We start from the raw sequence: 12,104 nt of genomic DNA, 5'->3' as shown, positions 1-12,104 counted from the left end.
CGATGACATCGGAAGAATGTCGGCCGTCTACCAGAACATGGTCGATTTGGTTGCAAAGTTCGCCATTTGGGTGTTGCCAGGTGTGCTTGCGGATAACCTTACGTACAAAGTAGGTGCTACTGATGACCATCCCCCTGGTGGCAGCAAAGTTCACTAAACGTAGGCCGTTGTCGTTGGTAACAGAGTGAAGGCTCTCTGTACCAATGATAGGGCGGAAGAAGTCCTCTCTTCCGATCTGCGCATTAACGTCGCCGATGACAATTTTCACGTCGTGTTTTGGCCATTCTCCATAGGTCTTGTTGCGACATTCGTAAAGCGCGTCCTTCACGTCATCGGGTTTGTTGTTAATTGCAATCGTGTTTGCATAGACGTTAATCAGGCTGTAGTTGAAGAACTTGCCCCGAATCCTCAATACGAAGATCCGCTCGTTGATCGGCCTCCACCTAATAACGCGCTTCATCTGCTTCCCGATCACTATGAAACCGACTCCGTGTTCAGCTTTATCGCCACCGCTGTGGTAGATTTTGTATTTGAATGTGGTATTAGCGACGGGGTCTACCGTTCTGAATTCAAGTTCTCCAGATCTTAGCCAACGCACTTCCTGAATAGCAGCCACGCACACGCCAACTTTTTGCAATTCACGAGCCAAAAGGCTCACTCGTCCTGGTTCATTTAAGGTCCTGACTTTCCAGGTACCGAGTTTCCAATCATAGTCCTTATTTCGTTGCCAGGTCGATTGCTGAAATTAACGTTCGTTTCTTCTTCTGTCTCCATTTTTCCAGCTGTGTTGGTCGCTCCTACCTGATTGTCGACTCATTTTGTAAACTGCATTATTACTTAGATGAAATGCTGGAGAAATTCCTAAGGAATCCACACGATTAGGCGGAGGATTTTTTGCAGATTTTATTGAAAAAATAATTAAGCTATTTCTGTCAAAAACTTCAGATTGAACCTTTGTGGATTTTCTCTGGAGAAATTCTGTAGAAACCTTTGGAAGATATTCTAGAAATAAGTTAAGCATGTATGAAACAACTCCCTCTCTAAAGACTTAACAGCTGGGACACCATGAACTACGCTAAAGAAACCCCTTTGAATAGTACAACGCCGCTATCTACGACGCAATATGCATTTCCACTAGCGCCACTGCTTGACCTTTACAACATCTAGATTTGAGATATCATCGTTCCAAACCATGTTTCTGGATCATGGTGGATAGTGCCCGACATATTCATGCTGGTTAGTCTGATTTCTAACTGTGGAAACAACTATAATTGAAGTCAATTCTCAGAACTGCTGGGCCGAGCCCATAAATATTATCAAACACAAAACATGCAACACAAATCAATTTTGACGCCCTCATGACAGCCGGCTCGCTCGTTCGGTCTACAAAACGTATCGACAACCGCGTAATTAATTGAACCATTAGCTTGAATTGATCCACATTAATTGCCTTGAGCTTGACACCAAGTTATTCACAATTACCGTTCGGCGCACTTTTCGACCGAACTTCAGGGTATTCTCTATCGTCGTTCTCCTAATGGCGCTCTTCACTCAAGAAACAAAACAAAAACAAACCACTTGAGTTGGGGTTTGGTCGTCGCCCGTCCTTCCCCGCCATAGTAGTTGCTTTAGAGTGATTCATTGTCACCCCGTGTGGTGCCGGTCTGTGACAATCAATCTAGCACTCTCAGAAATCGATCGCACGCAAGCTTAGCCCCGTTTCCACCTCGGCGCCGCCGACTTCATTGAAAACGCACTCACTATTTGTGCTGGACGCGTTTGACGGCGCTGCACAGTGGTTCCATTGTTTCTACGAAGCGGGAATAGATCTATTTATACAATATCTGAAGAAAAATATCATCAGAAATTGTCAAATTTATTATGTTTAGACTATCAAAAACACTCTCTAGGCTATTGTCATTATTATCACTTGAAAAATTCGGAGAAAAAATTCCTTCAAATACAGCAAATCCAGCAAAGTTTTATTTAAAACATTAAGGTAGATGCACCGGATTTGGCCATACGCCAGTCGTCACATTCATTTACTCGTCCAAATTGGTTCAAAACCCAAGAAAATAATTAATTTTCCTTATAATTTCAACTCTCATACATCTAATCTGGCCCGAGTACTCCTAATGTGGCAACTCTCATAAGAAATCAATGTGATTGGCAAATTTAGGAACGGGAACTACATCTCTCAGCTCAGTTCCGATATGTTTCAAACATAATATGGATTGAAAGCTAGATTTTCACATATTTGCAATATAAATAAGGCTTCCCATATATTTTTAAAGACATTTTCTCTTAGGATGGCCAAAACCGATGCTATTATCTTACAGATGCATCAGTATGAGCCAAGAGATTGCAAGAATGGGGCCTGTAATTATCTTACAATGTGCACAAATAGAGGGAATGATTGTTAGACAACCTAGAGACCCTGTTACTAGAGACCGAGTATACCTCTGCAACCCCACAATTATCATGGAAAAGATATTTGATTAGTGGAATATAATATATTCGTTCAAACATAAAAAGCGCAAAAAAATAATTGACACTTTGACGTAATTAAAAAAAAACTAGGAACAGTAACTAATTTGTTCATTCGTCCTATTGTGCATAAGGTCAAATGTAACTAAATCCGAAATGCAATCCTGAAAAAAATGATTAAAGTGATATCAATGACAACAACATAGATGCGGTTTTTTTTATAATCAAAACATGAATAAGTTAGCAATTTCTGATTGTATTTTTCATCAAATATTGAATAAGATGATTTATGACCGATCCGTAAAACAAATGGAATCACTGTGCGCTGCCCTGCCACTGCTGGCGTTTAGATATTCAATAGCAAATAACGCACTCGAGTCTATCGCTTTTCTATCTATATTTAAATTCATTCACCGGGCACAACCAGTGGTGCACTGACTGACTTGACTCGACTGGTGCCATCGCGTTCGATTGTTTACATTGAGCGTTCTTGACTTTGTTGTCCATTTGTTGGGGTTGGCAGCCGGCTAGCACTAAGTTCTAGTGGTACACGTCCAATCAACGGTATTTGGTGTTGTTGGCCGCCGCCGGTGCCGCCAACGAGCAACAACCTCGACAGAGTTTATCCTGTCGAATAACTTGAGCGTGGGTTGTCAGGGCAATTAGTAGCTTGAGACTGAAAATCAGCGGTGATTGAGTATTGAACAAATTGGCCTTGTTAGTCTTAATCATTAGATATTTCATGGAATAATAAGCCAAAAACTGTCATGAATGTGGATCTCACTGATAATTTTTAAATAATTTAGCTGACAAAAGCTCCCATAGACGAAAAGAACAAAACAGTCAAAAATAGTTCAGACACTCCGACAAATCATGTTGTTTACCAATATCACTTTTTCCCGAATGTCAGTTCCCCGAATGTCGTTTCCCCGAACGCCAGTTCCCCGAGCACCAGTTCCCCGAGTACCAGTTCCCCGAATGTCCCGTTTCCCCGAACAGCCCACTTCCCTGAAAAGTTTTTTGCACTCATAATTGTCGTAACTTAATACATTTCAGGGTGGTGAACGACATGGTCATGTAATATGCACCCTTCTTTCTTGGATTGTGCGGTTCTTTAGAGTTTTACCGTTCTCAGCATTTTTGCCAACATGTGTATCGCCGAGAATAACAAAATACCTCCTTCTTTTAATTGCTCATCGTTCTTTCTAGTTCACCATCAAGCCACTGAAGACATTTTTAACACCTATTTAAACTGCAGCAATTTTCGGGGAAACGGTTCATTCGGGGAAATGGCATTTGGGGGGAAAAGGGTCATTCGGGGAAACGATATTCGGGGAAACGACATTCGGGGAAAAGTAGCACAATCAAATTAACGATGACGTGCTTCAGTTGTATCGGTCGATAAAAGATATAACATTCTATTGTTTTTTGACCTGTTGTTCTAACGTTCAATCTTTCCTCTTTTTCTCCAATTGCAGCACAATCTGGATTCCACTTCGCAACATTCGGCCAACTCTCCGGGCAACCTGGACCGAGGCACCTCCACCTCAAAACTCACGCCAAATAGTCATAAGTCGTCCAATAGTCTGCACAGCAAGAGTACAGCCGGGTCCGGATCCGGTGCAGCTTCCGGAACAACGACCCACAAATCGCCGGAGGAATGTCCCCTCTGCTACGACAATCTGCCCGCTGGCGACGAGTTTTTCGCGTTGCTCAACTGCAAACACTATGCCTGCCGGGGCTGTCTGGAGAACTACCTGATGATCGAAATCAGTGAAAGCCGTACCGACATCAGCTGTCCCCAGTGTCCGGAATCGATGCATCCGACCGACATCCAAACGCTGCTGAAAGCGTTCCCCGCTGCCATAACCAAATACGAAGACTTCATGGTGCGGCGGGTGCTACTGGCGGATCCGGACTCGCGGTGGTGTCCAGGCCCGGACTGCAGCTATGCCGTCGTTGCCAGTGGGTGTGCTTCCTGTCCGCGGATACGCTGCGAAAGGCCGGGGTGCGACGTGCAGTTCTGCTACCACTGCAAGGCCGAGTGGCACCCGGATCAGACGTGCGACGCGGCCCGAGCGTCCCGCCAGAGTCCAACCAGGGCACCGTCCGGTAGTATAAGTCATGGTTCACACCATAGTAAGGAGTTGTTGATCGTATTACGTTTTCAGTTTGCCGTTTTGTTTTGTTCTCTTGTGAATGTCTGCTTCTTTTGGGGATGTACTAAACCTGTAGTCTATCATTCATTCTATAGATGAAATATCATCAATATAATCACTAACCCGTGATCTTTCGATGGTGATCCATAAGTGTATACTAGGAGGCGGCCTATTTTTCAAAAGTTCTCAAAAACAAATATTCGTGTGCTTTTCTTAATTCAAATCACATAAAAAGAGAAACTTCAAATTTTAAATCAAAAATATTGAGATTGAGAGGTGGTGCAACTCTTAGCATTATTCTTTTCATAGTTAAATTTATAGTTTGCAAAACATCAAATTTGTCAAAAATCAAAATTGAAGTTTGTTGTTTTTTACTAGTTTTTGTTCAATAACAAAGTCAATAATAAATGTGTTAAAAACAAATAAATTAGCACCAAACGCATGTAAAAAGATTTGAATTGGTTGAATATTCATGAATTTATGGTCAAACAAGGATGTTTTACTTGTTTTAATTATGAATCGTGGTTTACGGCCAACCAGCCGAGTGGAAGTTTAACAACTACCGAAAAGCTAAACATTACATATAATTTGCAATTGGATTAGATGGACAAATTGATGTGAAGATTTGCGAAAAAGTTACACGTCTTCTCAGTGAGAATCGAACTCACGACTCCCCGATCTCTAGTTGGGGCGCGTTAACCACTACGCCATGAGAGGACTCATGAACGCAGAAGTTAACCTGAATTCGATTTCAGCTCAATAATCACGTGGTCCTCTTTCGCAAAGTGCACCTCTTTCGGAAGAATTAGATGCCCATCCAAACACAACGCTTTCTATATATATCCAATGCCTAGCCCGAGAGCGCATTGTTTTTTAGGTATAGGAATAGCACACTACACTAGCCAGCAACTGCGCTGGCTGAGGTTTCTATTGTGTGGGCTTCCAATGGGTCGCGACGTTCTCAAACGACCGGTTACGGAACATGAGTCCGTTGCTCGATAAATACTTGTTTTAATTATGAATCGTGGTTTACGGCCAACCAGCCGAGTGGAAGTTTAACAACTACCGAAAAGCTAAACATTACATATAATTTGCAATTGGATTAGATGGACAAATTGATGTGAAGATTTGCGAAAAAGTTACACGTCTTCTCAGTGAGAATCGAACTCACGACTCCCCGATCTCTAGTTGGGGCGCGTTAACCACTACGCCATGAGAGGACTCATGAACGCAGAAGTTAACCTGAATTCGATTTCAGCTCAATAATCACGTGGTCCTCTTTCGCAAAGTGCACCTCTTTCGGAAGAATTAGATGCCCATCCAAACACAACGCTTTCTATATATATCCAATGCCTAGCCCGAGAGCGCATTGTTTTTTAGGTATAGGAATAGCACACTACACTAGCCAGCAACTGCGCTGGCTGAGGTTTCTATTGTGTGGGCTTCCAATGGGTCGCGACGTTCTCAAACGACCGGTTACGGAACATGAGTCCGTTGCTCGATAAATACTTGTTTTAATTATGAATCGTGGTTTACGGCCAACCAGCCGAGTGGAAGTTTAACAACTACCGAAAAGCTAAACATTACATATAATTTGCAATTGGATTAGATGGACAAATTGATGTGAAGATTTGCGAAAAAGTTACACGTCTTCTCAGTGAGAATCGAACTCACGACTCCCCGATCTCTAGTTGGGGCGCGTTAACCACTACGCCATGAGAGGACTCATGAACGCAGAAGTTAACCTGAATTCGATTTCAGCTCAATAATCACGTGGTCCTCTTTCGCAAAGTGCACCTCTTTCGGAAGAATTAGATGCCCATCCAAACACAACGCTTTCTATATATATCCAATGCCTAGCCCGAGAGCGCATTGTTTTTTAGGTATAGGAATAGCACACTACACTAGCCAGCAACTGCGCTGGCTGAGGTTTCTATTGTGTGGGCTTCCAATGGGTCGCGACGTTCTCAAACGACCGGTTACGGAACATGAGTCCGTTGCTCGATAAATACTTGTTTTAATTATGAATCGTGGTTTACGGCCAACCAGCCGAGTGGAAGTTTAACAACTACCGAAAAGCTAAACATTACATATAATTTGCAATTGGATTAGATGGACAAATTGATGTGAAGATTTGCGAAAAAGTTACACGTCTTCTCAGTGAGAATCGAACTCACGACTCCCCGATCTCTAGTTGGGGCGCGTTAACCACTACGCCATGAGAGGACTCATGAACGCAGAAGTTAACCTGAATTCGATTTCAGCTCAATAATCACGTGGTCCTCTTTCGCAAAGTGCACCTCTTTCGGAAGAATTAGATGCCCATCCAAACACAACGCTTTCTATATATATCCAATGCCTAGCCCGAGAGCGCATTGTTTTTTAGGTATAGGAATAGCACACTACACTAGCCAGCAACTGCGCTGGCTGAGGTTTCTATTGTGTGGGCTTCCAATGGGTCGCGACGTTCTCAAACGACCGGTTACGGAACATGAGTCCGTTGCTCGATAAATACTTGTTTTAATTATGAATCGTGGTTTACGGCCAACCAGCCGAGTGGAAGTTTAACAACTACCGAAAAGCTAAACATTACATATAATTTGCAATTGGATTAGATGGACAAATTGATGTGAAGATTTGCGAAAAAGTTACACGTCTTCTCAGTGAGAATCGAACTCACGACTCCCCGATCTCTAGTTGGGGCGCGTTAACCACTACGCCATGAGAGGACTCATGAACGCAGAAGTTAACCTGAATTCGATTTCAGCTCAATAATCACGTGGTCCTCTTTCGCAAAGTGCACCTCTTTCGGAAGAATTAGATGCCCATCCAAACACAACGCTTTCTATATATATCCAATGCCTAGCCCGAGAGCGCATTGTTTTTTAGGTATAGGAATAGCACACTACACTAGCCAGCAACTGCGCTGGCTGAGGTTTCTATTGTGTGGGCTTCCAATGGGTCGCGACGTTCTCAAACGACCGGTTACGGAACATGAGTCCGTTGCTCGATAAATACTTGTTTTAATTATGAATCGTGGTTTACGGCCAACCAGTCGAGTGGAAGTTTAACAACTACCGAAAAGCTAAACATTACATATAATTTGCAATTGGATTAGATGGACAAATTGATGTGAAGATTTGCGAAAAAGTTACACGTCTTCTCAGTGAGAATCGAACTCACGACTCCCCGATCTCTAGTTGGGGCGCGTTAACCACTACGCCATGAGAGGACTCATGAACGCAGAAGTTAACCTGAATTCGATTTCAGCTCAATAATCACGTGGTCCTCTTTCGCAAAGTGCACCTCTTTCGGAAGAATTAGATGCCCATCCAAACACAACGCTTTCTATATATATCCAATGCCTAGCCCGAGAGCGCATTGTTTTTTAGGTATAGGAATAGCACACTACACTAGCCAGCAACTGCGCTGGCTGAGGTTTCTATTGTGTGGGCTTCCAATGGGTCGCGACGTTCTCAAACGACCGGTTACGGAACATGAGTCCGTTGCTCGATAAATACTTGTTTTAATTATGAATCGTGGTTTACGGCCAACCAGCCGAGTGGAAGTTTAACAACTACCGAAAAGCTAAACATTACATATAATTTGCAATTGGATTAGATGGACAAATTGATGTGAAGATTTGCGAAAAAGTTACACGTCTTCTCAGTGAGAATCGAACTCACGACTCCCCGATCTCTAGTTGGGGCGCGTTAACCACTACGCCATGAGAGGACTCATGAACGCAGAAGTTAACCTGAATTCGATTTCAGCTCAATAATCACGTGGTCCTCTTTCGCAAAGTGCACCTCTTTCGGAAGAATTAGATGCCCATCCAAACACAACGCTTTCTATATATATCCAATGCCTAGCCCGAGAGCGCATTGTTTTTTAGGTATAGGAATAGGTTAACTTCTGCGTTCATGAGTCCTCTCATGGCGTAGTGGTTAACGCGCCCCAACTAGAGATCGGGGAGTCGTGAGTTCGATTCTCACTGAGAAGACGTGTAACTTTTTCGCAAATCTTCACATCAATTTGTCCATCTAATCCAATTGCAAATTATATGTAATGTTTAGCTTTTCGGTAGTTGTTAAACTTCCACTCGGCTGGTTGGCCGTAAACCACGATTCATAATTAAAACAAGTATTTATCGAGCAACGGACTCATGTTCCGTAACCGGTCGTTTGAGAACGTCGCGACCCATTGGAAGCCCACACAATAGAAACCTCAGCCAGCGCAGTTGCTGGCTAGTGTAGTGTGCTATTCCTATACCTAAAAAACAATGCGCTCTCGGGCTAGGCATTGGATATATATAGAAAGCGTTGTGTTTGGATGGGCATCTAATTCTTCCGAAAGAGGTGCACTTTGCGAAAGAGGACCACGTGATTATTGAGCTGAAATCGAATTCAGGTTAACTTCTGCGTTCATGAGTCCTCTCATGGCGTAGTGGTTAACGCGCCCCAACTAGAGATCGGGGAGTCGTGAGTTCGATTCTCACTGAGAAGACGTGTAACTTTTTCGCAAATCTTCACATCAATTTGTCCATCTAATCCAATTGCAAATTATATGTAATGTTTAGCTTTTCGGTAGTTGTTAAACTTCCACTCGGCTGGTTGGCCGTAAACCACGATTCATAATTAAAACAAGTATTTATCGAGCAACGGACTCATGTTCCGTAACCGGTCGTTTGAGAACGTCGCGACCCATTGGAAGCCCACACAATAGAAACCTCAGCCAGCGCAGTTGCTGGCTAGTGTAGTGTGCTATTCCTATACCTAAAAAACAATGCGCTCTCGGGCTAGGCATTGGATATATATAGAAAGCGTTGTGTTTGGATGGGCATCTAATTCTTCCGAAAGAGGTGCACTTTGCGAAAGAGGACCACGTGATTATTGAGCTGAAATCGAATTCAGGTTAACTTCTGCGTTCATGAGTCCTCTCATGGCGTAGTGGTTAACGCGCCCCAACTAGAGATCGGGGAGTCGTGAGTTCGATTCTCACTGAGAAGACGTGTAACTTTTTCGCAAATCTTCACATCAATTTGTCCATCTAATCCAATTGCAAATTATATGTAATGTTTAGCTTTTCGGTAGTTGTTAAACTTCCACTCGGCTGGTTGGCCGTAAACCACGATTCATAATTAAAACAAGTATTTATCGAGCAACGGACTCATGTTCCGTAACCGGTCGTTTGAGAACGTCGCGACCCATTGGAAGCCCACACAATAGAAACCTCAGCCAGCGCAGTTGCTGGCTAGTGTAGTGTGCTATTCCTATACCTAAAAAACAATGCGCTCTCGGGCTAGGCATTGGATATATATAGAAAGCGTTGTGTTTGGATGGGCATCTAATTCTTCCGAAAGAGGTGCACTTTGCGAAAGAGGACCACGTGATTATTGAGCTGAAATCGAATTCAGGTTAACTTCTGCGTTCATGAGTCCTCTCATGGCGTAGTGGTTAACGCGCCCCAACTAGAGATCGGGGAGTCGTGAGTTCGATTCTCACTGAGAAGACGTGTAACTTTTTCGCAAATCTTCACATCAATTTGTCCATCTAATCCAATTGCAAATTATATGTAATGTTTAGCTTTTCGGTAGTTGTTAAACTTCCACTCGGCTGGTTGGCCGTAAACCACGATTCATAATTAAAACAAGTATTTATCGAGCAACGGACTCATGTTCCGTAACCGGTCGTTTGAGAACGTCGCGACCCATTGGAAGCCCACACAATAGAAACCTCAGCCAGCGCAGTTGCTGGCTAGTGTAGTGTGCTATTCCTATACCTAAAAAACAATGCGCTCTCGGGCTAGGCATTGGATATATATAGAAAGCGTTGTGTTTGGATGGGCATCTAATTCTTCCGAAAGAGGTGCACTTTGCGAAAGAGGACCACGTGATTATTGAGCTGAAATCGAATTCAGGTTAACTTCTGCGTTCATGAGTCCTCTCATGGCGTAGTGATTAACGCGCCCCAACTAGAGATCGGGGAGTCGTGAGTTCGATTCTCACTGAGAAGACGTGTAACTTTTTCGCAAATCTTCACATCAATTTGTCCATCTAATCCAATTGCAAATTATATGTAAGGATGTTTTGTTTTTGTAAAATTATGAAATATCTGGAGGAAACTATTATTAATTAAGATTAGTCTTGATTTTAGACAAAGGTCATATTTTACAACTTGAAAATACACCTTCAAGTCGCCTGTGCCACCTCACAATCAAGTCGCCTGTGCCACCTCACAATCTCACACATCTCACAATCTCACAATCTGGCTTGAAATTTGAGGTTTCTCTTTTTATGTGATTTAAATTCAGAAGAGCACACAAATTTTTGGTTTCGAAATCTTTCGAAAAATAAGTTGCATCCTATTGTATACTCAAGCAGAATGATGCAAAAACAATCTATAAGATTTTTAATTCAACGATTGTTTCAAATTCTGTTTGAGCAGGATGTAAGCCTTCGTTTATACTTATATAAACTCAATCAAACATGCTAAACCTACAGTATGAAATTTTCGAAATTCACTGAATGTTCTTGTAGATTTAAAGATCTTTCTTGGATATTCTGAAAAAGGTATTCAATATATCAACAAGCTTTAACGACGGGAAACTTTGTTATAAATCGTCGAGTTACGATTTTAGAGCTAAAGATACAGATAAACAAAACAATTTATATAACCTACTCGAACAGTAAACCTTATCCGAACATTTGAAGATCTTTGTTCAAAGAATTACTGGAAATGTCTTTGAATTCAAAATATGATAGAAATGTTCTACAGAGCTTGTTTGGGTGTAAACTTGCAGATTCAGAAATTTATACTCAAGGGTGTTCTGGGAGAATTTTAGCAATAATTGAATTTTCGATTTGATGGAAAGTATGTTTTATGTACTTGTGTGTTTAGGAATGTATTTTATGGATTTTATATTGATCACTATTATCACTTATGAATCCGTCAATCCTTTCTCTTGGGCGTTAGTAACTGAACCAGGGCATCTAGATTAATATGCTTCTAACTGATATAGCTCACCACAAATAATACCGTACAAATCTCATTTTAAGTCCTACAGATGACTTTTTTTTTGAACAATATAAAAAGGTTAATTCGAAATGCCTTAGAGCTTTACTAATACTTGACAGTAGCAAGAAAACGAGCTTTCTACGCTCGCAAAATCTGTGATTATAATTCAATGCAAAAAGCCATCTGGTACGCGGTCTGCCACTGATATTGATATTCCTCCGACATGCGAGCTACATTCCCAGCCCACCGCAGCCTGCCGTGTTTCACACGCTTAACAATATCCATTTCTCTAAAGACTTGGTATAACTAGTGATTCATGCGACGCCGCTAGATGTCATTGTCCAATTTACCGCCGAGTATTGTTCGCACTACTTTACCTACGAAGACCTCAAAAGCTCTCCGGTGGACCTCTTTCAATGTCCAAGATTCGTGGCCGTACAGA

The 12,104-nt window shown here is 42.2% G+C and overlaps 1 protein-coding gene across 8 annotated transcripts in view; it reads left to right on the top strand.

The window, feature by feature from the left end:
- LOC5576397 (E3 ubiquitin-protein ligase RNF19B) overlaps window positions 1-12,104 on the top strand; it is a 224,454-nt gene that overhangs the window by 114,296 nt on the left and 98,054 nt on the right. For 7 of the 8 annotated variants that reach the window (XM_021837831.1, XM_021837828.1, XM_021837827.1 and 4 more), the window contains one exon: window positions 3,966-4,626. In XM_021837831.1, the coding sequence (XP_021693523.1) occupies window positions 3,966-4,626 (661 nt within the window). The remainder of the gene's footprint in view (window positions 1-3,965; window positions 4,627-12,104) is intronic. The other variant, XM_021837832.1, reaches the window with a different exon arrangement.

The sequence above is a fragment of the Aedes aegypti genome, chromosome 1 (genome assembly GCF_002204515.2).
Source record: "Aedes aegypti strain LVP_AGWG chromosome 1, AaegL5.0 Primary Assembly, whole genome shotgun sequence".
Classification (NCBI taxonomy): domain Eukaryota; kingdom Metazoa; phylum Arthropoda; class Insecta; order Diptera; family Culicidae; genus Aedes; species Aedes aegypti.
Note: the sequence above shows the minus strand (reverse complement) of the source record. Positions and strands in the feature narration are given on the sequence as shown.